General features: G+C 37.7%; 1 protein-coding gene across 6 annotated transcripts in view; it reads left to right on the top strand.

Annotated features, from left to right (window-relative positions):
* Nucleotides 1–27,971, top strand: part of BMAL1 (basic helix-loop-helix ARNT like 1) — a 53,037-nt gene that overhangs the window by 19,345 nt on the left and 5,721 nt on the right. For 3 of the 6 annotated variants that reach the window (XM_026104401.2, XM_064512968.1, XM_026104403.2), the window contains 14 exons: nucleotides 6,634–6,757; nucleotides 7,473–7,620; nucleotides 10,415–10,435; nucleotides 11,358–11,396; nucleotides 11,717–11,758; nucleotides 12,716–12,873; nucleotides 15,181–15,260; nucleotides 16,294–16,386; nucleotides 17,556–17,673; nucleotides 19,378–19,527; nucleotides 20,551–20,797; nucleotides 25,334–25,440; nucleotides 25,792–25,942; nucleotides 26,517–26,605. In XM_026104401.2, the coding sequence (XP_025960186.1) occupies nucleotides 7,481–7,620; nucleotides 10,415–10,435; nucleotides 11,358–11,396; nucleotides 11,717–11,758; nucleotides 12,716–12,873; nucleotides 15,181–15,260; nucleotides 16,294–16,386; nucleotides 17,556–17,673; nucleotides 19,378–19,527; nucleotides 20,551–20,797; nucleotides 25,334–25,440; nucleotides 25,792–25,942; nucleotides 26,517–26,605 (1,435 nt within the window). In that variant the 5' untranslated portion in view covers nucleotides 6,634–6,757; nucleotides 7,473–7,480. The remainder of the gene's footprint in view (nucleotides 1–6,633; nucleotides 6,758–7,472; nucleotides 7,621–10,414; nucleotides 10,436–11,357; nucleotides 11,397–11,716; nucleotides 11,759–12,715; nucleotides 12,874–15,180; nucleotides 15,261–16,293; nucleotides 16,387–17,555; nucleotides 17,674–19,377; nucleotides 19,528–20,550; nucleotides 20,798–25,333; nucleotides 25,441–25,791; nucleotides 25,943–26,516; nucleotides 26,606–27,971) is intronic. The other 3 variants (XM_026104406.2, XM_026104407.2, XM_026104405.2) reach the window with 3 other exon arrangements.

Below are 27,971 nucleotides of genomic sequence, written 5' to 3'. Positions count from 1 at the left end.
TAACAACCCTCTTTAGTAGGTGTGCTGCAGAAATCCCTTGAAACCATATCTACCAAGAAGGGCTGGTCCATTTTATTATTTCTGTGGAAGCAACTGCTGAAAACTTAGAGTATGTGTATTGGTGGGTTGGTTATTAAAGCAAGCCAAGTTCCTTTGATAAGAGCAGCATCTTAGTACTAATTTCCAAGAGTGTCTATCACCACCCTTTCACAAGGGTTTGACTAATTCTCATGTGAGGTTTCCTTTTGATGGCTGCCCAGAAGGAAGCATTTAAACAGGCCAACATGAGCTTACTTCAAAGGATCGGAGGCCAAAGAGTCTAGTCCTGACGGAAAGTTTATACTTGGTATAGCTTTCAGTAAGGATTACAAACTAGCAAGCTTTGAAACACACTCTCAGCCCGGATTCACTGAATAGATTGGCAGACAGATTCCCTTGAGACATGTGGGAGGAAATGAAATCTCCTGTGGCTGAGGGTTGAATGGTTAGTCAGGATGCTGCTTCTGATAATGATACAGTCTCCAAACCCGGTGACCATTCAGTAGAATTTCATGCTAGACTTTTCACTATACTGCTAGTGGTACATATCCCTGCCCTACTAGGGAGGGAAATACCTCATCAATAGTGTGGACAGCTTCCTTTTAGTCTCAGCAGATTTGATTCCTTGACAGGGCACGGGTGGGGTTTGGTTTTGTTCCTACCCCCCCCCCCCCCCCCAAAGATGGTCTATAATCTCCATCAGCAAGACTGTGCCAGCTTCAAAACAGGCATTCATCTGCTTCGCTGAGAGAAGATCATGTTAGGTTTTGCTTGTTTGTTTTTGTCTGTTTTTCTTGAATCTTAGCCCTCTTTGTAGAACCAGCTCCTTTTCCTTTCGTTCCACACTGTCTGAAGCTTCATACTTATACATGCAGACAATACATAATGGGGAGGAGTGGCTGATAACCAAATGCTTGCACTGCTGTTCAGAGGGACCTCACAGGCTGGAGATACGGGCAAAGAGGAACCTCATGAAGTTCAGGAAATGGAAATGCAGAGTCCTGTCCCTGGGAAGGAATAACTCCATGTACCAGTACAGGCAGGGACTGACCAGCTAGGACTGCCTAATGCATCACAGAAGTCTGTTGGCTGCCTTTGCTGTGAGAGGCTCATATTCAACTTGTCCACCAGGAACCCCAGGCCCTTTTCTGCAGAGCTGCTTTCCAGCTGGTCAGTCCCTGCCTGTCCTGGTACATGGAGTTATTCCTTCCCAGGGGCAGGACTCTGCATTTCCCTTTCCTGAACTTCATGAGGTTCCCCTTTGCCCATTTCTCCAGCCTGTCGAGGTCCCCCTGAACGGCAGTACAATCATCTGGTTATCAGCCAGTTCTCCCTGTTTTGTATCATCTGCAAACTTGCTGAAGGTGTGCTCTGTCCTATCATCCATGTCATAAATGGCAATGTTGAGCAGTACTGGCCCCTGTATCAACCCCTAGGGTGTGCCACTAGTGGCTGGTCTCTAGCTACGCTTTATGCTGCAAGTCACAACTGTCAGAGCATGGAACTTCAGCCACTTTTTAGTCCACTTGCTAGTCCAGCCTGCAGCTCATCAGCTTGTCTATGAGGATGTTATGGTTGTCAAAATCCTTACTAAAATCAAGGTAAACAACATCCACTGCTCTCCCCTCCTCAAGCAAGCTCATTGTCTGATCATCGAAGGCTAGCACATTGCTTAAGCATGGTTTTCCCTTTCATAAATCCCCATTGACTACTCCCAATCACCTTCCTGTCCTTCATGTGTCTGGAAATAGTATCCAGGATTAGCTGCTCCATCACCTTCCTAGGGATCAAGGTAAGGCTGACTGGCTGGTAGTTTCCCAGGTCCTCCTCCTTGCCCTTGAAGATAGGAGTGAAATTTGGTCTCTTCCAGTCCTCAGGAAGGATACCCTCTTCCACACCTGTTTTAGGGAGTTCCTTGTGTAAGAATTGTTTTAGTTACCACTTATTTTAGGTTTTCAAAGAATCAAATAAAAGTTCTTTGCCAAAATAGCTAGGAGTAAAAGCTTTAAGTGCTTTCCCTTGTAAGCAAGGAGAGATGGGAAATGATGCACCTTCTGAGCTAAAAGTCTAAGTGCTTCTCTAGGCAGGATAACATCCAGAACATTGTCCTATGGCTCTGTTACCACTTACAGTGTTGCATGAGTTTAGAAGACTCCTGTACGGTGATCCGCATTCTGTCTTTTCTCGGAGACACTAGCAATGAACAAACCTGATTTTGGCAGGGGAGTACGTGTGGGCACTTTATTGAGAAACTGCCTTTAAACTGACTTCCTAGAACTGAAAGATGTTCTTTTTGCCCATGGAGTTTTTCTTCTGTTCGTTGGAGACTTTTTTTCCTTAAGTCAAAATGATTCAGCTTGTAGCTTTGTGGCTGGTTTGAATTCATGGGTTGCTTCCCTCCAGCCTGCTGCTTTTTCCTTAGGAAAGACAAGGAACAGCTGTTTGAACAGTAAGTCACTTCAGCAGTTGAAGGCTATGCCTCTGCCTTCCATGGAGAAAGGGATACTTTGTGCAGCTCCTGCTGTGAGGGTGCCAGATTGCAAGCAGCGGCTGATAATGTGAGAGGCAGGAGCCTGTCTGATTGCTGCTGTGCGTGTGGTTGAGAATGGGGAGGAAGCATGAGCCCCTGCTGTTGCTGAGTGCATGGGTAGGGAAGAGTTCCAGTACTCAAATGTGGCTTGTTGGCAACCATGGTGTTGAGTAATTGGTAAAAGGATGCCCTCAACAAGCAAAGCAGGATAAAGTCAGTTCTATGCTGCAGTGGGTACTGTGCATCTAAAACATCTGCATAGGAGATGACTACCCTATGGTATTTTATCTTCTGGGAGTACAGAATAGTCTTGCAAATAGTTTCAGGAAGTTCAAGGAGTAGAAGTGTGCTATTAAAACAAAAGAATATCAATATATTGAACAGATATGGAGTATTCGGACAGCTGCTCCTTTAGTGCTGAGGGGATGGAAAATATCACTGCTTTTGTTCGGAGATCTTCCTTTGATTTTTATGGACTTTTTCATAATAAAGATTCTGCTATTAAAAGAACTGCTTGTCACTTGCAGCAGCCATGTCTGCATGTGCCTGTGTCTGTCTTGAAATCCTCATAGGGATACTGCAGTCCTTGTGCTGCTGAGCAGAAATCCCCCACGTTTATTGAATGCACCCACAGCTGGAGATGTCTACAACACATCTTGGAGAAATATAGATAGTGGAGATAAATAATCTTTATTCTTCTGTTTCTTACTAGTCCACACTGTGTAAATTAATGTCTGACCTAGAATATTGCTATGAAGGGAAGAAAGATTTCCCTTCCGTAGCTCTCTGTTTTCAGTTCAGTCATTACGCATAAGGACAACAAGCATCTTCTCAATTATTTCTTAAGGAAGCCACACCACTGTTTTTCTCTATCATTGTGAAATAATACTTTTAGTATATGACACGCTTCTGATTCACAAAGTTATGAATTATGTTTCTTTTTAAATAGGTGTATGTTGGAAGTAGTTGAATCTTGCCTGGGGGATAGCTGAAGCTGGTGGTGCTTGCGTGAAGAGGTCCAGACTCCCCAGACTGGTGCTTGGCAGACTTAGTTGACCTACTTTAGCTCTGACCTTGATTTGCTCAGAGGTGTTTATGTACTCGTGATCAGCTTTGCTGCATGATTAAGCTAGTCATGTGACATCTAACAGTTTTTTGTTTTTAACAGATGAACAATAAGATTTATGTTTACTATCTCATTAGCCTCCTGATGGGAGGTTAGAGAAAGATTGAACACAAGGAAAGGGAATCCTGAAGGAAGTAGTCCAAACTAGGCTATGGAGAGACACCATCTGATGCGACACAGTGACAAAATATCATTTGATTCTTACCTACAGGGGAATTTAATCAGGAAGTGACCTACATGGCATTTTTTCAAGTAGGTTCTTGAAGTACCTTGGCAACAGGCTTGGGGTCATAATTGGAAAATTTGGGCTTTGCTTATGTCTATGGGTATTTTTTCCTGTGTTACTTTTTGTAGAGGATTTTTTTGAGCCATTAAACAACCAGCAGCTTGAGGCTGAAAAGCTACTGATGTATTCCCTTTTCTAGATTTTTAAGAAAGCCTAACAATAAAACAAATTTTGATGAACTGTTCACTGCTTATTATACTGGGGTATGCTGATGTTCCTCTGATCATTGAGTTGACATTTTTTAACATTAAACCTTATTTCAAGAGACGTACATGATTCTTGGTTCCCATAATACTGAAATGTAGGACTGTGGTTGTTGGAACTGAGATGGACATTTGAAACATTGTGGAGAAGAGGCTGACTTGAAAAGAAATTGAGAATTCTATTTTTTTTAATGTAGTTTTGCTCTGTTTAAATGGCCCAGGTACTTAAAATAGCTGCTTTGAAACTATGAAGTATATGCTCTTGTTATTTAAAGATTTTAAAATAGTAGCACAGTTGAATGGATACTTAATTTATAGAATTTTTCTGTGAAACCGCTTTTTAAAGTTATGTTTTGAGACGAACAACAAGAGCTTTTTTTTGCATGAAAACATACTGATGACTTGTGCAGCTTTTTTGCCCCCTTTTTTTTTCTTCTCATCCCCTTCTCTCATCATATCCCTTTTTTCCTTCCCTTTCCTTCTAAAACACCAACTATCAGGTATTCTTAAAGAGACTATGTCAAACTTGGGAAAATGTTTCTTTTATTTCAGTGAGTCCCAACCTTCTTTCTGAGGTCCGTAAAACTACCTTATGCAGTAAAGCTTGACCTCAACAAGTACTCAGATAGTGGTGTATAGTGGTGTTCAGGAGCTTTGGAAAGTTAATGGTGCATGACTGGGCCAAAAATTTTGGAAACTGCTCATTTCCAGAGCATGCATTGTAGAGTGCCCAGGGTTTTATGGTAGATTCTAGGATTGAATTGTGGATGCACAGTACTTAGCACAGAGAAATATCACTGTAGGCAGCTAGGTGTGATAGTACGTTATCGCTAAATGTGTAGGGCTTACGTACAGGCCACTCTAAGTTTAGCTGTAATCAACTATTGCTCATCAACTGAGGTTGAAGATAATGTTCTCTTTGCATCTGATAGGTAGACCAAGAGCAGAGAAATGGTCAGCGACTGTGGTTTAACTGGTGCGTTATAAATTAAACTGTGGTAATCTCAAAGACCTCAGTAACTTGATCATACGACTAGATTTGTAGTTATGCAGCTTTGGGTAAGAGAGACAAAGTAGACAACTAGGAAAGGGCTAAAGTAAGGACAAAATAAGGCCTGATCTACAAGTAGCTATATTAGTGTGGATGACAGATGCCTTCTAAAATCAGTTATGGTTCTGGATTCAATGAGAACTCATAATTTGATTTGAATTTATATCGATTTACCTTTTGTCAGTGACCTGGTGCCAGCTCTTAACTTGCTGTTATCAGTATGTCCACACATTCAGATATACCAATTTTTTTTGTTACTGAGAAAAGACCACAGAGAAGTCTGATGAATGGTGAGATGGATGATGAACCCCTCACTTGGAAGCTCTGCTTCTGGAAAAAAGAAGATGATTCTCTGTTCATTAGTTGAAGAAACATGAAGAAAATGATACCCTTGACTTTGGATTTTGTGGGGTTTCTGTTAGTTTATAACTTTTTAACGTGTCTTTATACATGGTGCAGTAGAATCAGTTGCAATGCGCTCACATTGACAGAATGCTAGTTAAACCTGAGAACATCTCAAAGTGTGTGCTGCTGATTTGTGTATGCAGCGTGCTCTGCTCTCATCGCACATTGGAAAGGCGGTAGCAATGCTCGCAGATGTTTAAACCGCAAAACAGTGTATTCAAATACTTTCAAAAATTTAACCTTTACTAGAGGCAGACTGTTAGAACTGTTTTAAGGTTGTAGTCTCACATAGTAAGTTTTGATGAAAAGTGTTTCATGACAGAAACCCGGAAGTGGAGGGCATCCATCTGCAGGCTGGCCGCTAAGCTTACAGTGTAGCTGGGAGACATAGCTGAGGGCTTGAGTTACAGTATGGTGTGTGGATTTGATTTAAAACTTGAAGCCTGCAGAATAGAACAATAATTTTAACCATCTTTCGTTTGAAAATACCAACTGCTATTACAAAGTAAAATAAAACAGTAAACCCAGCCCGAATCATCTTACTGCTATGGTCAGCTTAAAAGTGAAGCAGCCAGGAAATGAAAGGGTCAGTCCGTCTTTCACGCTCTGCAGCAGTTGGACTCATTCTGGTAGCGTTTTACAATAAGTGCATTCAGACCTGATCATTGTTTTGTGGAGGGTTTTTATGTGACTACTTGACAAGCCCAAGGAGCGACAAACAGATCCCAAAGGGAACTGATGTTGAGGATAACAGTTCTGTTCCAAAGCTGGGGCCTTTGAAGATGCGCGTCCCATCATCTAACTCTGTTGATAATGGATAAAGCTTCTATACTTTATTAAAGAACATTAAAACTTGACTCTCTAGTAGAAAACAGAAATTTTATTTTTTGTTAAAGTATCTATTTGCTATTGTAAGCTTTGTCTAAAATAGTCATTCAAGACAAACTTACCTTGAAAGTGATTTTCATGATAGCTGATTTTCTTCCTGTTCAGGTTCTTGGGAGTATTTGACTAACAAATCACAAGGCACAAAAATGTTTTAAGGTGATCAACTGCTTCAGGCTGAGCATCAGCTTCTTTCCTTAGGTGAATCTAGGCTTCCAAGGCAGGCTTTCAGGTAAAATTCTTTATTTCACAGTTGATGTCCTTTAGTAATGGATACGCTCTATACTATGTGTCTATGAACAATATAATTAAATGAGTTATTTGCAGTCTAGAGGATTAAAGTATACATTCTTTAGAACAAAAAGCTAATCAAATTCTTTTGCACCTTTAGCTAGGCTGCTTAGACCATAGCTGAGTTATTAGGTTTTTATTTGTGGGGACTCTTGTGCTGGTGTTCATTTAACCTGGTTACTATGGAAGTATTTTGAGCTCTATTCCATGGAATTTAATGGAAGTGGAACACTCAAAGTTTATGAACTTTGAGAATATGATCTGCATCTGAAGGAGAGAGACACTTGAATTGGTGTCCCTGCTAAGCAAAAGGCAGACAGAACTTATGCTTTATGTTGGTCAGCAGCAGTTGGCTGGCCAGTTAACAGTAAACCCAGTTTAGTTCCAGCTCATGTTGACAAATCTGCAAAACGCTGTGTTAAGTAATGTGTTTTGAGAATGGTTGTGGCTTGTATGCAGTGTTTAATACAACAGTAGTTGAAAGAAAGAGTAATAGCCTGTATCTGTTTTATGACAAAAGCAAATAATGGAATTGTAATTATTGCAGATATTAAGTATACCAAGTTTGAAAATTGTTTTTTGGTTAAGAATATGTAAGTTTCTGATTCTGTTAATGCAGTCTTTTTTTTTTTCCATTTCTTTTTTGATAACTTTAGACAAACCAATGGCAGACCAAAGGATGGACATTTCTTCTACAATTAGTGACTTCATGTCACCAGATCCTACTGACTTGATCTCCAGTTCCCTTAGCGCTTCAGGAATGGATTGTAATAGGAAAAGGAAAGGAAGCTCTACTGATTATCAGTAAGTTAGATTTCTCTTGATTTAGCACTGTTGAAAAGAGGTTATGACAGAATATCATGGTGGGGGAGACAATCAAGTATTTATAGTAATTTTCTTAATAACCTTTTCATGATAACCTGTTGTAAAGGTTTTAATGAAGAAAGAAGTTACTATACACTAATAAGAAAGTTCATTATTTAATAGTAAGCATAAAGCCTTCATTTCAGTGCAGCCGGTTTTGAAGGCTATGCAGCTAGTGTCACAATCTCTTCCAAGGCTTTTGGGATAAGGCTGCGGAGAGAAATCTTTTATGTGATCAGGAAAGATAAATTAATATAGATAAAATGTACAACGTGAAGGATGAGTATATTGACTATTTACATAGCAAACAGTCTGACTAGCAGGGAGGAAATTAATAATCAATTAAAAAGCAGAAGCAAAACTAGGAATAGTTCCTTTTTTGCGCCTACTTTTGCCCTCATCATATGTGTTATAATTTTACAACGGCTAGCTGCAGGTTAAATTATGGATGGGTCTCATCCGTTAATACAGCTATGTAGTCCATTTTTATGTAACATCCATTCTTATGCAACTCTACAAATTCTATTGTCATGGGCTATTGGACTGTTAGAAGTTCCTTTTGCAGGGAGGGGTACAATTTTTAATCCAAGCTAAGCATAACAATTAAGATTCAGGTTCCCTGTGCAGAGAGCTTCTCTTTAGGACAGGTTATGTGCAAAACTTTAGTTACAATTTAGAGACTATGGACATACTACATACCTATCTTCCATAATATACGTTTAGCCTTCCTGAAAAAAAGATGACTCCCTCTAGTTGAATTGACTACTACAAAATTCAGTGAACAGCTTCAATCTTACTAACTTCCTCTTCTCTAGAAAGGATTTCTCCATCTTTATTCTTCTGGCTAGGAAGCATTGCTCAAGTCCTCTTTTCCAAAAGGCAGCTTGCTCTTGTAAGTTATAATTCTGCCCTTTAGGTTGTGTGTGCATTTTATTAAATATGTGAAAATACTGTTTCCTTAAATCCTAAGTAAAATAAGTGTACAATGGCTGTCTTCTTACTATAGTTCATGTCGTGTTGCAAAGGAAATAGTGGTTTCCAAAAATTCCTACTTTTGTATAGAACTGAAGATAGACTCCTCTGATTCACCTTTCTGTATGTATGTATCTGTAAATGTTGTTCAGAGATGCTGCCATTCAGCTTTTTGCTGCCCATTAACAACCTCTTTCTTTTATAAATTATGAGTGTCCAGCTTTATGCTTCCTTGACCAGTGAAACTAGTCAAGGAGTAAGGAAGAACCTGACAATTTTGGTGTTGTTCTCCGTTCACCTCTCAAGCACACACAAGCTAATTGGTGAGCTGCTCTTTCAGCTCTCCGTACCAGCTTCACCTCAATTCTTTCTCCTGCAACTCCTCCAGGGAAATTCCTATCCAACCTACTGCTGATACTTCAGCAAAGGTTATCCGTTCTCCACTACAATCTGTTCTAGTTACATGCTGGAATCCAAGACTTTGCACACAGGTCCCTAAACAGTTAGTTCCTTTCTTGGGAATAAAGTTTTAAGTTAAAATAATATATGATTAAAAAATTAAACTGTCCTGAAGCATTAGTAAATTACCTGGTGGAAACACCTCTTTTAGGTTTTTCTTTCCGGGTTCTTCGAAGGCTGAAGTAGACTTTGTGTCCCAAAAAGCATCTTGTAGGTAAAGAGCACATCAATTCTCATTAGCAACCTGATTGTAAATGAATTGGCACTGAAACGGCTAAGAACTGAGATATCATATCTACCATGTGATTTATTACAGTGTATAAATCCTTCCTTGGGAATAGTAGTTCAGCTACCTATATAAATGGATAATTGATGCCTCATTTGTATTTCTAAGGCTTACTCTAGACCTGCATGCTATTTCTTCATAAGCATCAGAAGTGCTTTGAGCCATTGGCTAATACAGTAACTCGAATGTGCAAATTGAGAGATGAAGAAAACACTTAGCATTATTCAAACTTCTTTAAAAACTAATCACAAAGGTGGTTAATTAGAAAGTACAATGAATAATATATGAAAGACTGCTATGTTTGTTTTTAAGAATGCTAATGTCTAATATTGAACTGAAATAATGGTAGTACGTTAATGACTAATATGAAAAGGATTGTCCTAAAATTTCTAAAAAGCACCTAGCCTCTCAATGTGTTAAAGTTCAGTGCTGTTTCAGGCCCCTTTGTAGTCTTGAAGTGATGCCAGCAGTTAATTTGCATGTTGAGATTCCTTTTATTTTCCTTATTGTATGAGGAGGTCTGTATGGTTTTCAGAATTAGGACTTCAGCGCTAACTAAAAGAAAATGGTTCTCTGTCCTGCTGTGCAGAATCAAAAAACTGAGAAACTTGAGATACATTTTTTATTCCTGACCTTGGAGTCCTCTGAAATTCCATTTACCTAACCACAAGGGCAATATGTGTAAAGCAGAGATCTTTTCATTTCTGCAAATGAAACAGTATCATAATAATTTGTATAATAGTAGAACAACTGTCCTAAATTATGTCTAATGTTTCACATTTAATGTAATGAACTGTAACATTATCCTGTCTTAAAAAGCAGAATTATTCTTTCTGAAAGTAGACCAACTTGAACAAATTTGTCATCTTAGAATATGAACATTCGTTGCTATTGTCTTTGTTTTCATTGTGCTTTCATTTCAAATAGAATATAAATTATTAGTTTAAGAAGTTCAACAAAAATGTAGGTAGTGTTATAACTTCTTATGGTGTAATGTTTTTTTCTTTATCTTTTCAGACTTGATGGCTTTCCTTTTGAGTAAGTATAAATATTTCAATAATCAGTTTCACTTCAAACTTGAAAAAGATACTTTTTCCTCACCATTCCCTCCCTTTACCTAGAACTTACAGGTACAATTTAAACCAGAATAAGCCAGATTTAAGAATGCCCCTTGAAACACAGTTGTACAGATTTAACTGTATCAAAACATTCTTTTCCTAATTCTTTTGTTTAATAATGCTGTAGTCTTAGGCATCCAAAGTCTTCTACCAGGTACTACTGTGAAGGTTTAGGCTTTCATCTCTTCTTATTTCTGTAGTTACGATTACAAATTAAAAATGTAATAAGAAGGATCCTTTTTATCATTCATGCCCCCTTCCTTAGATTTCTTTCAGCTGTCAAGACAAATCCAGTAAATTATTACTGTCTCCTACCCCAAAATCAACTACCGTTAGGCAAACTAAGCTGTAGAACACACAGGCGTTTGCACAAGTTAATTCCAGGCAACTTGCGGATTTTACAGTACCACTTCGATGACTGCCTGTGTTCAAATCTTTAACTGTAGAAAGTGCAAGTTAATTGCCATATTTCTGATGAAGGCATGAAAAGTACCTGCTTTGATATGTCCTTTTTCATTTTTTTCTTCAGTTAATTGAAAAACATTTTTACAACAGATGATGTCTTTGAACTGCAGCATGTTTTACTGTCAAATACATCAAACTGTGCCATTTGGCTTGCTCTAAAGGAGAGAACCACTTTAAGAAAATGTTTTAGTATTGCAAAAAAACAGAATTTCTCTAGTCCTTCCAAGTTCTCATTTTTATGTTCTTTAACTTGAGTTATTTTTGTACTTAGGATTTAAATGTGGTGGGAACACTTTATATTAATTTTATCACAGTTTGATAAGAGTTTTGCTAATCCTGCTTAATTTGTGATAAATTACTTCATTCTGTTTCTGCAGGGAAGGTATGGATACAGATAAAGATGACCAACATGGAAGGTACTATTGATACAATCAGTAAATTGTTAGTTCCACAGTACTAACATAAGATCCCGTGTTTAGATATCAGTGCTCAATGTTACTGCAGTCAGATGCCTCAAACTGTTTATTTTCCAGGAAAAAGGCATAATGTTGTTACAGAAATTAAAAAAAAAAGTTTGAGATGCACCGCAATATTATAAATAATGATCTTTTCTGAGGAATGGTTAAATAAAGAATCAAATAAAATGCTGATTTTTGATGAAGGTCAAGTAGGTATGTGAGATGCACTAAAATAATTGTTTTCCGTACTGTAATTTTGTGATACCATTTCTTAACAGATTGGAGTATACAGACCAACAAGGCAGAATAAAAAATGCAAGGTAATATACCCATAACAAGTATATTGAAAAGAATTGCTATCTCAGCTTTCACCATATAAGGAATATTTGCATGTGTTTCTTATTCTGAAAATAAATTTTTATAGCTTTGACCTTCTGTTGTTTGTCCATATTTTTATACACTAACTTTTTTTTTTTTGCATGAACTGCATATAGTTTTGTGAAAATGCTCGTTTGGTAGATAACTATTAAAATATATTTTTAGTCACTTCTGTTAATATTAGCATTGAAACTGAAGCCTATACATGTGCTTCTGATAATGTTGCATTCATAATCTTGTTTCTTTAAAGTCATAGTGGGTCACAAAAGTGTTCATAGAGACTGTGTAATATTTGAAAATATAGAACAAAAGTAAACAAAATCAGTATTGATCATCATTTTCCTGGTTAAGCAAGAGCTTAGTTCAGAGGCATCTCAAATACTTTAAATGGAAAACTGTAGGATGTTTAGAAAACTTATATTGCCACAGCAAGAGATAGTTTTAAGTCCTTAGTGCATTTATATAGTATACTGGTTACAATACTTAATTGACTACTTCATTCAATTTTTATATACACTGGAGTTTGCTTACCTGTGACCTTTGTGACTCCTGTTAGGTTTCGGTGTATGTGCTAAGAAGTATTGGACAGCAGTAGGAAATTCGTAAGATAATTTTGTGCGCGGAGTACAGTGTGGCCAACATTATATGTGTTTTCTGGTAAATTAAAGCCATGTGCTGCAGCCTTGCCTATTGTTTATAACTGTTACTCACCCAAATAATGAACATTTAATGTCTGGAGAACTCTCTGTATGTGGATGGGCTTGTCATGAGGATAAGAGAGGGTGGTTAATTGTCAGGGGGAGGTTATTTTGCATTTCTGTTTTTCAGGAGTTTGGTTGTTTTTTAATGATTTATTTTCTCATGCTTTCTTGTTTTTCCTCACCACCTTACTTGTTTAGGGAAGCTCATAGTCAAATTGAAAAAAGGCGTAGAGATAAAATGAACAGTTTTATAGATGAACTGGCATCTTTGGTACCAACATGCAACGCTATGTCTCGAAAACTAGATAAACTCACTGTGTTGAGAATGGCAGTCCAGCATATGAAAACATTACGTGGTAAGTTGGTGGGGAGGGAAAAGTATGGAGTTTCCCCAAAGCCATTCATTTTCTCCCTCTTTCTTGCCTCTGTGAAAAAGGAGCAAGTTAATGCCCTGCAGGAGGACTTTTATTAGCGGGTGATGCTGTTTCTTTTATAGGTTACTGCAACACACCATAGCTCTTGAGATTCCAAAATTTTTTATGAGCTGTAGGCACTAAGGAGTTTGCAATGCTACTTCTGTTTGGTGTAGTTACACTTGTGGAAATTAAAGAACTTTTAACTTGTCAAATTCACCTCAGCTGCTTAAAAATTAGCCGTTTTTAAAGTATGGGGGGACTAATGCATATTCTTCTAGCAAATCAATTTGTTAAGTTTTGTAGCTTTAAGCGTTTTTTGTTTGTTTTTAAAGAGTGACGTTAGAAAGATATGTCACCTCAGTCTCTTGCTAAAGCTGTTGTTTAGGGCTTTTCAGTGTAAAAGAGATGATATAAGCATGCTGTTCCTTTGCTGGAGCTATTTATTCTGCTGGAGCCCTTATGTGTGCATCTTGTCTGTGCTGTGGTTCACGATGGAATTCTCTTCAGAACTCCTTTCCTAGCTTTCTCACCTGATACTGCTGTAGTCTTAAGCATCCAGAGCCTTTCATCAAATATAGCCATGAAGATTTATGCCCTTTCTCTTACTTGCTTCTGTAGATTTGGTTACAAAGTGAAGCTGTAATGAGGCTACCTTTCCTTTTTATCCTCCATGTGTCCTTCCTTAGAAACACCTTTGAACTTAGATGTCATCTTTAGCACTTTTTTTTCCCGTTCGGAATCCTTAAGAATATCAAATATATCAGACCCTAGAACAAAAAAAGGAATTTGTGTGGGCTAGCAAAGGCTGAGAGACTCAAGTCATGGAAAGACAAATGTTGCAGACTGTACCTTCCAACTCAAGATGTGGCTTTATGCTATGGCTAGTTCATTGTAACATCAAGCTACCATTTAAGAGACATGGTCTCCCTTTCTCCTCTGTCTTGCAGCTGAGCAACTGCGGGTTCGTGATGTGATATCTGATGGGGAGCTTTTTTGTGTGAGCAAAGAATTTTCCATCAAGCCAGGAGGCTGACCTTATTGATCACCATCTCTATATTCAAGAAAGGCAAAGCAGCTGAGGTGTGCAGGGAAAGGGAACAAAGGGCTTAAGTGGCAGTCCACACTTAAAAAATTGTGTGGCACTGAACAATGCTCCTAGGCAGGCAGGGTGCAAGACTTGTTTGGACAGAAAGTTAGATTTTAGGTATGGGTAATATTTCTACAGAACTGGTGAGATCTGTTTTTGTACCATTAGCTCTTTGTGACAGAATAAGCAGTACTTTGAGAATTTGATTTGAGTCATTTTAATTGGTTTCTGTTACAAGCACCTGAAAGGAAACACTTGTGGTTTTGGAAGAGTTGGGGTTGTTTTAAGCTTCTGTATGCCCTACATCTGTGCCTAAGAGTGAATCAGTTGTTGGATGCAATCTGTGGTGATGGTGAAAGCTTAAGCCTCCAAAGAGCGTGCGCCTCACAAAGGGTAGGGGGGCAGCTAATTTCCAGAAAGAGTCACTTTCCTGGTTTCTATGAGGCCTGGCATATTCCAGTCATATTTATATTAGCATTTTTTTTAAAGTTTAACTTTTTCATGCCACTGTCATTTAGCTAGATTAGTACGTAATAACAGTTCAGTGGTTACTAATTTGATTCCCTTTGTCTTTCTAAAGGAAATTGAATGGGAAGAATTACACTAGAACAACTAACTGCCTCATTTGTTGATAATTTCGGGGGTTGGACATTGTTAGAGATGGCCTCTGTAATGTTGAGCTTTGTCTCTGACATGGAATGAGAGAATCAATTTGTAATGGTCTCGTTAAGTGACCTTGTTGTATTTTACTATGTTCTAGGAAGAAGAAATAGTTTGAAGGTAGAAATCTTTTTTTATATTTTAATCTCCTACTTTTGATCTCTTATGTTGAGAATAGACCTTCCTAAGTCAAGCACAGCACTCAAGGCAAAAAATATGTTCAACACTTTTATATCTCAGAAGACATTTATTTTGCATTATGACCTACACTTTAGTATGTTTGTGTTTTTAGCAAAAAGATTTCATCCTTTTCTGGGCCAATAGCAGCAGAGTTCATCTGGATATAAAAGAGAACAAAAAAGCAACTTTCTTCTTAAGAAACAACTGAAAAGAATGACAGTACAAAGAAGAGTCAAAGGAAAATTGCTCATTAAAATGTTTGTTGTCAAATTTGTGTATCACAAACTTAGTAATATATAGGGGATTTTTTTTTTCTTTAGGTGCTACAAATCCATATACAGAAGCAAACTATAAGCCTGCTTTTTTATCAGATGATGAATTAAAACATCTTATTCTCAGGGTATGTTTCAGCTTTTAATTATGAGATATTAATAGCTGTGATTATAGCTTTCCCAAAGCAAAACACCAGTATTTTTCTACCTTGTACCTCAGCTTAAGAATGTTTTGATTATGGAGGATGACAGACCGTTGTGTAAAGTCAGTGCGATTTAAAGATGATTAGCATGTCTAAAATTAAGCAAAAGTATTTTAGATGGAGATCTGAGAAACTCGGATATTTTGATGGTAAAAGCACTGTGCTTCCTCCTCATCAGAATCTTTGGTTATTTCATGGAATGAACCAAAATTATATAAGTAGTTTTCTTACAGACATTCTGCCTTGGGCTACCTTGACATGATTTTCAGCATACAATGATGGATGAATTTGGTTTATTTGAGGTCACTGATGCAACACGACTCAGTATGTTTGGCTACTTGCTTGCTCTATACTTCTTTTACAGTGCAGAGAGTATACTGTATATCACTTGTGTCAGTAGTTAAGCACTTCTAGTAGCTTGCATAATTTGTGAAGCACTGCAGTGACCAAATACAGCGTATGCAGGATTGAATTTCTACAGCATTGTGACTCTAGAGCCATAAAGTTAGGGCCTGATCCTGCATGCTTGTGTGTGACTGAAAAATAATAATTTCTGAATGGGTACTACTTACCTGCAGACACAAAAATATCAAGGTTATGTTTGTTTTCTAAAGGAGCCAATATGAAGTAAATATAATTAAGGTAATGTTTTAATTTGAAAAGAAAAGCATTATTACACATAATCATAATATTACAGGGCAAAACACGGATTCTTTCTTCCCTTAAAAATGATTTTAAATTCTGGGCATGATTCCCAGAAAGATGCCAAAAATATTTGCAAATGCAAAAAAAAATTCATTGTAATTTCATATTTTGCCTGTTGACTCAGTTATCTCTATAAATGTTTAGAGAGCTTTCCTGGTGTAAAAATCCTACTGTATATAAAAGGCTTCTAAAGGCTAGAGTGGTGTAGTGAAGATGTATAACTTAGCAATTTACATTTTTTTTTCCTAATTAGGCAGCAGATGGATTTCTTTTTGTTGTGGGCTGTGACAGAGGGAAGATACTGTTTGTTTCAGAATCTGTCTTCAAGATCCTCAACTACAGTCAGGTATTCTTTTCTATTTTAAATAATGTTAGGCCTCAGAAGATTTGAAAAGCTTTATGTGATTATGCATTTATTTGGCGGGAGGTGGGGGGGGGGTTAGTATTCATGTGAATGGTCTATCTTGAAAGGGGAGATTTATTGCAAAAAAAGGCTTTCTGATCTCTGCAATATTATTAAAAAAAATTGTTCCTGGTTTGAGTTCAATCTAAGGAGGTGAAAATGTACTAACTCTGTTTCACCAGTAGTGACACACTCTCATTAGGAATGTACCATCAGACTTGCACAAGTGTTATCTAACTTTGCTTTTAAGTGAACATTGAAAAATCAGTCCGAGATTCTTCCCACAGCTTCACATATGTTCTAGAAAATTTTTCTACTTGGTTATCTTTGTTCTCTGTTTGCTATCCTACTTAAAAATGGATTAAAAACTTATCTAAAGTTTGTATTGAGCCGACCACTTGCTATTGGGCAGCAGCACCTTTATCTAAACACCTGGAGTATCTCGCATCATTCTTTGTCAAAAACTTTATTTTAAAATAAATGCCAACATGGGAGTGGGACTTCTCAAGTAAAACTGATGAAAATAGAAACTAATTCCATGGTGTTATCCATGGATTGATTCCCTCCAAAATACCATCTGAGAAGTATTTAGATCAAAACTAGGCTTTAATACATGCTTAACATAAGGCTTGACTTGCACTATATAACGTTTAAATAATAGTCTTGATTTTTTTTCTGTCATCTGCTATCCTTCTAAACTTTTAAAAAAATTTCAAAGGTTTCCTTCAGGCAGCCTTTATTTTATGTATATACTAAATATCTACTAATCACATAAATATTGAAAGAAAATATTTGTAGTTAGGATTTTTACTTCAAATGTGTAGTACACAAAATGAGACTAAATAAAAGCCAAAATGTTTGTTGTTATTGGACTGAGCATGCTATTTCTGCAAAACATTTCTTGAAAATAATTGAATTATTAAATTACTATGCAACATAGTCATAACTTTGAAACATATAGAGAAAATACATTCCATTAAATCCTGGATCTCAGATGTTTGATGTTTTTGATCAGACCTATATATAAAAGGATTCTTAATAATGGATGCTAAAATTAGGAAAATATATGGTACAATTATTTTAATTTTTGACTGAATATTCAATATCTACAGAATGATTTGATTGGTCAAAGCTTATTTGATTACCTTCATCCTAAAGACATTGCCAAAGTGAAGGAACAGCTCTCTTCTTCTGACACTGCACCACGAGAAAGGCTTATTGATGCAAAAAGTGAGTATTAGTGTGTTTTGAAACAGTGTCAGGTAGCCAGATACAGTGATTCTGAATATTTACCTAACATCCAGAAGGTGGGAGGAGCTGTTTGGATTACCTGTCATTCCACAAGATTCTTTTCCAGCTAGAAGTACCTCATGTATGTCAAGGAAGTTCCATCTTAAAGGCAGGGAAAAAAGTACTAAATCGATACCTAAATGTGGAAGCTTGTAGGTTTAGCATGCACTGCAATATAGATGTATTAGTTTTACTAACTGGCTTTATCTGTGAGGAGTCCTTTTTTCTCAGACATCGAAGGCAGCAAGTAGTGATAATACAGGATGAGCAGAATGGTAGTAGGTAGCGCTGTAGACTCACTTGTATTATTTCAGCTGCCCAGTATTGGATCTTTCATGTGAAAGAAGCCACCAGCTCGAGGTCAGAAACTGGACTAAGATAGGTCATTCCAGGGTGATGAGCCTTAGGCTCCTGGTTTCTGGAAAGTTTTCCCTGGTCTTTAAGTGTGCTTATCCAGTGCTAATCCCTTTCTTGTGTGCCTCTGACAAAGTAAAGGCAAAAATAAATGCCATGAATTTTGTTCTTCCCAGCTGCTATGACAGAGAGGCATACAACACTGAAACGTTGGAATCACTGTCTTCCTCTTCATATTAAAAGCCTACGGGGCCCTAGAAGTTTTTGTCCGTGTTTACACCTGTCCATTTATGTATATCCCCATGCAGAAATGGTTGAGGTGGATAGCAAGCTGTGGATAAGTTACTGTGCGAGTTAGAACCTCCCTCAGTTCTTGGAGTGCTCTCCGCAAGAGCTCCAACTGAATCACTGACCTTGCAGATACCTGCACTCCTGACACGTGCCAAGCATCTTCCTGGAGCCCTGTACCTGCACTCTGCTGTTGGCTCCCAGAGTTGATGTGCCATTTGGTAACATGTTTCTCCAGTTATGTTCTGCAGAGGATTCTAAAGACCTCCTGCAGGAATATGATAAAGGTTAGGGCTTATTGTTAGGGCATGGTCATATGGACTTCTTTCTTTGTGGACAGAGAGACTCCTTACACATAATTGCAGTTCTTGGAGATTTGCAGTCTGTGTGCATATCACTTTCTCCCCCTTCCATCAGAACAAGGAAAGAAATCTGATGTGTTGAGATATTGCAGTTGAGAGGGACCTGAAATGGCACTGGGCCTGTTCTGCTCTATACATTCCTATGTGTCTTTTGGGTGTTATGATGGAAAAGTCTTCCAGCTGAAAGTGAAGGGCTATGGCACTGTTGGATGACTGTATGTATGAAGTACCACTCTAGTTATGGGTAAATAATCACTGTTTTTAATCAATTGATAGTGTTCAAAGAAATTAAAATGTTTATTGCAAGATGTGTGAGGATTTTCACAATCTATCTGTGATCTTTGCATTTAGAACCCTGTACTCTCAAGTCAGTGTTTTCACACTAGAAGGTATCATCAGGAGCTCTTTAAGTTTATATGGTCAGTTGAGTCAGTTGGTATCTTCTTGTTGTTCGTTCATTTAAAGGAAAATCTCCAAAAAAGCAGTTCTGCTTCTGGGAAGGATGTAACAGTTGGGACATCTGTGCAAGTCCCAGCAAAGTTAAAACATCATACAGTTTGGTCGTATGATGTAATCATTTGTATGGTTAAGTTTTTATCTAACAAAGAGAAGGTTTCCTCACTTCCTTTGTTTGCTGCAGCTGGACTCCCAGTTAAAACTGATATAACACCTGGGCCATCACGACTATGTTCTGGAGCAAGACGGTCCTTCTTTTGTAGGATGAAGTGCAATAGACCTTCTGTAAAAGTAGAAGACAAGGATTTTCCTTCAACCTGTTCAAAAAAGAAAGGTAGCGATTATACATTTTCTCAAATAGAATGACTATCAAGCATTTTTTTTATCAAGCATTTTTTTTATCAAGCATTTTTTTTATCAAGCATTTTTTTTATCAAGCATTTTTTTTATCAAGCATTTTTTTATCAAGCATTTTTTTTATCAAGCATTTTTTTTATCAAGCATTTTTTTTATCAAGCATTTTTTTTATCAAGCATTTTTTTTATCAAGCATTTTTTTTATCAAGCATTTTTTTTACAATTGCTAATATGCAGTGGTTAAGTTTTTGATGCTTACTGACTAGAGTCAATGTTTCCTCTTAAAATATTGCTATAAGAACTATATCTAGGTCTGTTACTGTCTCCTCTTCATACTGTTTCTTTTTTTTCCAGAGTAGCTCTTCTGTGTTGTATTAGCATAGAAAGCCAAATTCTCCTCTCTTCTTTTGTGAAATTGTTGTGGGCAGTGTGTGCTGCCAGTCTTGCCTGCTCAAGGCAAGGGGAGATGAGTTCTCCTTTCAGATACTGCCTGTACTACTTGTCATTGTGAGTCTTAACCTTCAGCCCTGTATATATTTACCCCCGTGCACCCCAAATGGTATATTTTTGGGTAACCATATTGTTGTATTTTTCCCAGAGGCTCATATTGTTGAAAAAAGGTTTTTGGGGTTTTCTTTTTTTGGTAAATATACTAATTTCTCCAGACAATCCTTTAGATTATTTGCATCCCATGCTGAAACAATAAGAGTTGATGCAGTTTATACATAAAGATTATCAAATGTCTGAACTATAATTTTGCAGAGGTAAATTGTATATTGACTTCTCTAATGTGCTGTGATGTCACAGGAATACTGAAAAACCCTTAGTAAGCAATATCTCAAATTTCCAGGATTAGAGAGAAGGTGCATTTTGTGCTTTTTAGCAAAACTGTAAGATGAAGCTCTCCAAAAGCAGTATTGACGACTTAAATGAGCTTTTCTTTCTTTCTTTCTTTCTTTCTTTCTTTTTTTTTTCTTTTTTTTTTTTTTTTTTTTAAACAGCAGACCGCAAAAGCTTTTGCACTATTCATAGTACAGGATATTTAAAAAGCTGGCCGCCAACAAAAATGGGACTAGATGAAGATAATGAACCAGATAACGAGGGTTGTAATTTAAGTTGTCTTGTTGCAATTGGACGGCTGCATCCCCATGTAGTACCACAACCAGTGAATGGTGAAATCAGAGTGAAACCTACGGAATACGTTTCTCGACATGCAATAGATGGGAAATTTGTTTTTGTAGATCAGAGGTAAGAATGTTTCTAATAACGTCTGCGAGAAGTCACTGTCCAACACTGATTTACTGACAGCATTAATATATACTTGAAGCAGTGCAAATATTATTCAGAATAGAAATGTCTGTTCCTTTCAACTTTTTTCAACTTTTTACTAAATCTACAAGTTGTTCTGTTTTTTTTTCACCCAATACTCTATTTTGTTGTTTTCCAGCTGTTGTCTACATACCTTGAAGTATGTATACTACCTCCAAGGACTCTTTGAAAGGGAATTTTTTAAGTGAGCCTCATCTCTAGGCTAAAGTTTCATATCCTGGGATCCATGCTTCCACTGGAAAATACTTAGGCACCTGTAAAAGTTGAAAACTATTAATTTATTTCTATGTTGCGGTTTTTTTGTTCATATAGACTTGCACTGTTCCTTTGTCATTTGTCTAAGGGCATCTAGAAAAGAGACACTTCTCAGATTTTCTGTGACCCTAACATTTTGTCATTACGGACTACGTAGTCCCTGGAGAACAACTTGCAGGAGGAGGAAAGATGTAGGCATTAATTAGCATAGAGAAAGTTCTGGAGAATAATAGGCATTAATGGTGTACTTGCGTTTTCTTGAGTATTTAAAGACTTTCATAACTGAACCACTTCCTTATGCTTGCAGTTAAATTAAAAATAATTGGCATATCTCTTGCTTCCCCTAGTAATATACTATATACTTCATGAGGAAAATGGCATGCATGAGCCCTCAGTGTAAAATTATGTTTTCACAAGTAAACTCCATACTAATTTAGCAGCAGTGGAAGAGTAGTGCTTTATGCAGAACACTGTAAAGCGCATCTGTGAGCTGGAAACACATGAGTTACTTTGCATCAGCTGTTACAAGGTGATTACCTGTGCTCATGTGTCTGTTGCACAGGGAAGGTGACATTAGTTTGTTTAATTTATCCATTTGTGTAAGGGGGCACGTTGCATTGCTATTGAATGACAGTGTGTGTAGCAGCTATTCCACAGTAACTGTCTACAAAGTAACTGGGATTTCCTGGGTCTGTGCTCCTAAGTGTAGTGTTCAGTACACTGGAAGAAATGATCTTGAAAGTTGTCTGTGACCTGGCTCAGATCCAGTAAAAGTGTTAAGCACATATCTAAGAATTTTTATTGAAGCATGACAAGAGTGCTCTTCAAGGTGTCTTCTGATAAATTGCCTCAGAAGGGGATATATAAAAATACTTCATTACTCACTGAATTGTGTGCATGTATTGACTACAAGCCTAGACTATAAACAAGGGCTTGTAATGGGATTGTGAACAACTAGGACCCAAGAAGCCACATAGGCCATTTTCAGGTTTACAGTCAAGAGCTACACTATTCTTCGAGTGTGATTGCCTATGCTGCATTTTTTTGATCGTTTTGAAGGAAGACAGCACAGTTTTTCCAGGCAAGTTATTTCAGGGAGCCACCAACCTCTACCATTGAAAGGCATTCCTAGTAACAGATATGCTAAATCTGAATCTTCTCTGCTGCAGTTTAAACCCATTATGACTTGGTGAACGGATGGAGCCTCTTCTTCTTTGTGCTATGCATCTTTCAGATAGGAAGCATGACTGTAATGAAATAAATCTTTTGTGGGGGGAGGGTTAAGCTTTCCTCAGATGGTGGTTTCTGGTCGTTCTCGTACCTGTCGTCTGGAGTGCCTGCTTCATCCACATCCTTCTTGAGCTTTGGTTCTGAAGTTTCCAGGGCTGAGTAGCAGGTTTCTTCTGTGCATCGCATAGGATGTGCTCCAATAGATACATCCTAGTATGGTGTTCTGCTGTCAGTGACTGTACGAAACTGCCTTATGGTATATTATATTCAATCTCCTTCCGTAGAACTATTTCCATTTTCATCCTTTTTTTACTTTTTTCTTTTCTTCTTTAGCTTGCTTCTCCACTTGACAAGATCACTTTGAATTCTGAAGCTGTGTGTGATGTCATCTGCATTTTAATAAACTTAATTTTACTCTCAAATTCAACATCCAGAGTCATTAAAAGTACTGAACATAGTAAGAAATGGGGTGATTCTTTTTAAAACTCTGTTCGGTGTAGCCTGCCATTTTGACACTGAATGGTTAAGAAATTGTTCTCTGACTGTGGTGGCCCAACTAGTTAGTACGTGTAGTATCTGTAGCAGCTTGGTTTCCTTCCTTGCTTAGTATAATACATTGTAAGAGAATGTCAAACCTTGAATTCATTAGGTCTTTTGACATCTGTCATAGTTTGTTACCTCATCCACATTCCACAAGACCTGTTTGTCCTTCTGTGAAAGTAAATTCAAAAGATTTAGCAAGCTGCTTACTGATGCCCATATTGGTTGTTAATCATCTATGCCAGGCCTTCAGCTCCCACCCCAGTGCTGTTAAGAGGCTTTGCTATTTCAGTTCTTGGAAAAATACTGGAATAAAGTTTAGTTCATTCTTAGCTCTTCCTTTTGAATGATAGACTCTATATTTTGCTGCTCTTTGGTTTTCCGTAGGCTCTCAGATGTAACTCACCAAAGCAGTCTTACAGCTGTCAGTAGTTTAAGTGTCCTGGGATAAAGTTCACCAGACAAAAGCCAGTTTGAAAATTTCTCTCATGTGAATACTTTGTAATGTTTTCTTCTCCGAGGCTGAAGTCTTAGAGTTTTTTGCCGGTGAGGACTAATGGTGTAGGCCACCTGATTGGTGCTAAAGGCTTTTAATGGGAAAAATACAAAAATACCCTGCATTAAAAATCTTTCTCTTTTTTTTTTTTTTGTCAGTTGCATCTCATTTTTTGTCCCTCTGTGTGCTTATTGCTATTCTTACAGTTTTTAATATGAAATAGTTTCTACATTTTATAATATTTCCTTGGGCTTTTTTTGAGGTTGCAGAAGAGGTGATGATCTAGCTGAGTTGGTTCCTTTTACCCTTCTTATTTCATTTGCATTAGAATAGTTTGGAATTGTGACTTTTATACTGATTTCTTCAAGAAATCATCATTTCTCCTTAAGTGAATTTTCTTCTAAGAGACATGCAAAATCGAAGTTTACTGCAGGTCATTGGTTTTGTTTGCTGTCCATTCTTCTGCTGAGCTAGAGGGTCTCAAACTCTTATCCCTGAGTCATTCAGCCATGTTGCTTTCTATCCTGATGTTCTCAAGCGGTTTCCCTGGGGCTTCTGCAGGTTTGCTTTTGACCTTGGTCCTCTGCTTTTGTCCATTTCCTAAATAAAATTGTGTGCATTTCCAGGCCTTCCTGGATGTTAATCCTGCTTTGTTGCTTTCTCAACTGGTTCCTCCTTTACCAGCAAGTACTGATTTTGCCAGGTGATGGCTGTGCTGTGTGCACCATGGTAGCCATCATGAACTGTCCCTCCCTGGATACCCTCAAAAGTCTGTCTTACCCCATGGTCTGGGGGCAAGCAGACACATCCATAATGCACAAGGTAACACCAATTCCTATGTCTCCCTTGCCTGTTTGTTATTTTTCATGTTTGTATTCTGTTTAGATGAGTTATCCTCCTAAATTTGATACAGCTTCTAAATCATAAACAACAGAAGGAGCAAATCTCTTTTCCTGTTTTAACGTACAGATCTCCAGGATGTTTAGCCCACTGGCCCACTGTAACTTCTTCCTTGTCAAGAACGGCCCTTTTGCTTTGTGTTGGGCCTCTGTCTAGCCTATTGTCACTTATCTGCGGTGTTGTTTTGCTTTTCCTCTTGAGCTTAGTTTAAGGCCTGGATTACCAAGTTGATATACAAAGAAATCTTTTTTCCTAGTTTCTTGAGATGTACTCCATCCTTGCCAACATCTCCTTGAACACTACCTGAGAGTCAGATCAAGAACCCATGTGTCTTTTCCATGTTGCAGATTTCAGGTGTGTTTGGTTCTAAAGTTTTCTGATGAGGAAGAAAATGATTTGGCTTTGTGGCTGTTCTGATGAAACGAAAATTCATTCTGATTTAAAATAAAGATATACAGTAGGTCTCTTAGTGCTTCTTCAGGAAAATTCTTTTTGTTAGCTTTTCTTTCTTATGGGTTTGGGTGATTTTTTTTTTTTTTTTTTTTTTTTTTGGTTCTATTCTTAAGTCTTGCAACTAGGAGAAAATGCTCCTGAAACACTAGTTATGCTAAAATTGTGCTGCTATTGAACAGCACCATGGGTACACAAAGGAAAACTGCAGCTCTTCAAACCCAGGATGTCTGGTTATTTTTAATAGCATTATACGCAGAAGGCTTCATACTACCTTGTGGCTGCTACAAAGTAGCTTTAATCAAGTTTAAATTCTCAGAATTACAATATACCTCTGAACCTATTTAGAAACTCTTATATCCAGTGGTGACAGGTCAAACACACCACCTGAGGGCTATTGGTGTTACGTGCTTTATTAATTACCTGAGAATTAAAAAGACAACAGAGTATTTGTAATGAATTTTTTCCTTGTAAGTTAAAATAACTTTCAGCATTATTTGCAGCTTGCCTAACTTCAGTATGAGTTTTAGTAATCTGTCATTAATATTTCAACTTGAAAAAACATTTTTTTTCCCTTCCCCAAGGGCAACAGCCATTCTGGCATACTTACCCCAGGAACTTCTAGGTACTTCGTGTTACGAGTATTTTCATCAAGATGATATAGGACATCTTGCAGAATGTCATAGACAAGGTACTATTATTAATAATTCAATTAAGAAATTTTGTAAAAATATTGGGAAAATAGTGTATTAAGAAAGCTGTGGAACTTGAAAGGATTTGGCCATCTTTCTGTTTGCAAATGCTTCTGTTCAGAACATTGTTCATCATGAGCCAAACGATATGATTATGTTAGACTTCTATGGATATTTAATGAATATTTGATCTTCAGTTATAGAGGGGAAAAAAAGCTGCAGAAATAGCATTTTTCTCCAGAGGTGAGGGGAGGAATAAGTTGAATTGAGTTTTCCCTGACCAGGGATTCTGCTTGTGTAGTCATTGTGCCTGTTTGAAACAAGATTACTGACTTTCTATCTGTCTATAGTTTTGCAGACCAGAGAAAAAATTACAACCAACTGCTACAAGTTTAAAATAAAAGATGGGTCTTTTATTACATTGAGGAGTCGCTGGTTCAGTTTCATGAACCCTTGGACCAAAGAAGTAGAATACATTGTCTCAACAAATACAGTTGTTTCGTAAGTATTTTTCCCTTAACGAATGCATGTAAATGCTGATTGTTTTGCCCTGCCTCAAGATAAGATTTGACGTAAATATGTGCACATCTTCCCTGTGACAGTAAGTATTCTACAAATAGCAGCCAGAATTGCATACTGTGGGGAGGGGAATTTGTTGACTTATGAATTGTAGTATAGGCTGGATAGTGCTTATTGAAGTCTTCAAACGCATAAATATTTTCTTTCCTTGGGAAATCCTGGGGTTACAGTCCTTGTAGCGATGTAAGGGAGATGCATTATTTTTCTTTGAGGGTTCTGTACAGGTGCAGTGACTTCACAACAGAATAACTGCTGCAGAGGAATTCATCTCATGAGAGAAGCAGTTTGGATTCTGCATTGCATGTTTTGAGTTGTAACGTGGTGTTTTATTTGTGTTGTTTATCTAGCCTTAATGTCAGTCACAGTGCTTTTTTCACAGAGGTGATAGTGACTCATAAACTGCTTAAACTCTGAAGCATTCTGCTCTGACTCACTGGCAGAGAAGCTCTTTTGTAGGGTTTTTATCACTGATTCTTTTAATTCTTGAAATCCACAGCACCAATGTACTTGACAGTGGGGACGCAGCCTTTCCACAGCTTGCAGCTTCTCCACATAGCATGGACAGCGTTCTCCAGGCCGGAGAAGGTAACTGCTGTACTGCGAGGAAATTATTAGCAGTCTTGCCTTGTTACCAGCTAATCCTGAATGCACGAATTTACTGCATTTTTCCATTGCAAATTTGTTAAAATCTAAGGAAAAAATGTGTTTTAGGGCACACATATGCTAATGCAGTTCTTGCCCCAATGAACCTAAATCAGCTTTGAATGCAAAATGGTCAAAGAGAGAATGTGAATGAGTCAGACAGAGGAAATAATTGTGAACAAGGTTGGAGGAGTGAGTTAGAGGAGAAACGTTTGCCTTCATGGAGGAGGCTGTTTGTTATATATGCTTAACAAACATTGTCCCAGAGCAACTTCAAGTTCTGTGGTCAGTGCAGATGTACGCTCAGGGTGGATAGTTCATAAACATAGTTTGGCTGTTCTCCTTATCACTCCCCTTAATTTGAATTACTTCTTGTCAAGACTTGAAGACTGAAATCCAGTAGTTATCTTGGGCTTGTTATGGCTTTTGCAGATTACTGAAACATCTTTTATAACTGATGGAGCGTAGCATAATATGGAGCAGAGCTTGATTTAATAATGAAGTGTTACTGGAGCAGGGTAGAAGGGAGGAGGAGTAGGCGTATATGGTGATAGGTTAAGGACTGAGGAGAAGGGATGTTAATAGCACTGAGATTCTTTCCAAGAAGTTGGGAGCCATTGCTTTTAGCGACTTTACTAGATATTAGTTTTATCAACTATGCCTTTACAGCAGTAGAGCAAGGATATTGTGCATGTCTGTAATTATCTCATAAATTGTATACAGTATGCTTAGCAGATCAGTGCAAAAGCTGGGCTTTTCAGCTATCTCTGTTCTGAAAAATGAGGTTCAGTAAGTGAAACTATGAAGGAGGGAGGATGGCAAAGCATGGACAGTTGGCAGTGTAGTAGGAAGAGAAGCTGAGATATGTATGGTGATTAGTAATTGAATGTAGAATTACAGAAATGAAGTAGTGTCTGGGGCTTTTGCGAATGAAGAAGTATAGAACAAACTGTTCTAAAATGGGATAAGTTTATTCGTGCTACAGCATAGCCTTTGAAAAGAAATCAGCCATGTGTAATATTGTCATACTGATAGTTCTTGTTCCCAGAAAAGAAAAGTAATTGAGTGAAGTTTAATTTCAAGTGGTTTTGGCTCAGCTAAGGATTTGATGACCTTCTGGGAGATGCTGAGCCACCTCACCTCCTGATGAGTTTGAGCCATAAAGATTGCAAGGGTTATTATTGTTAAATATGAATTTCTAAAACAAGACAGATGTCCATTATGCATAATCAATGCTACGTGGCTGCCTTGCCCTTTCAGTAGGCAATCCCTTCTTCATTGTGCCTTGGAATATACTGAGCTCCTTCCA

This window comes from Dromaius novaehollandiae, chromosome 5, assembly GCF_036370855.1.
Source record: "Dromaius novaehollandiae isolate bDroNov1 chromosome 5, bDroNov1.hap1, whole genome shotgun sequence".
NCBI classification, from domain to species: domain Eukaryota; kingdom Metazoa; phylum Chordata; class Aves; order Casuariiformes; family Dromaiidae; genus Dromaius; species Dromaius novaehollandiae.
This window is presented reverse-complemented; position numbering and strand designations above follow the sequence as displayed.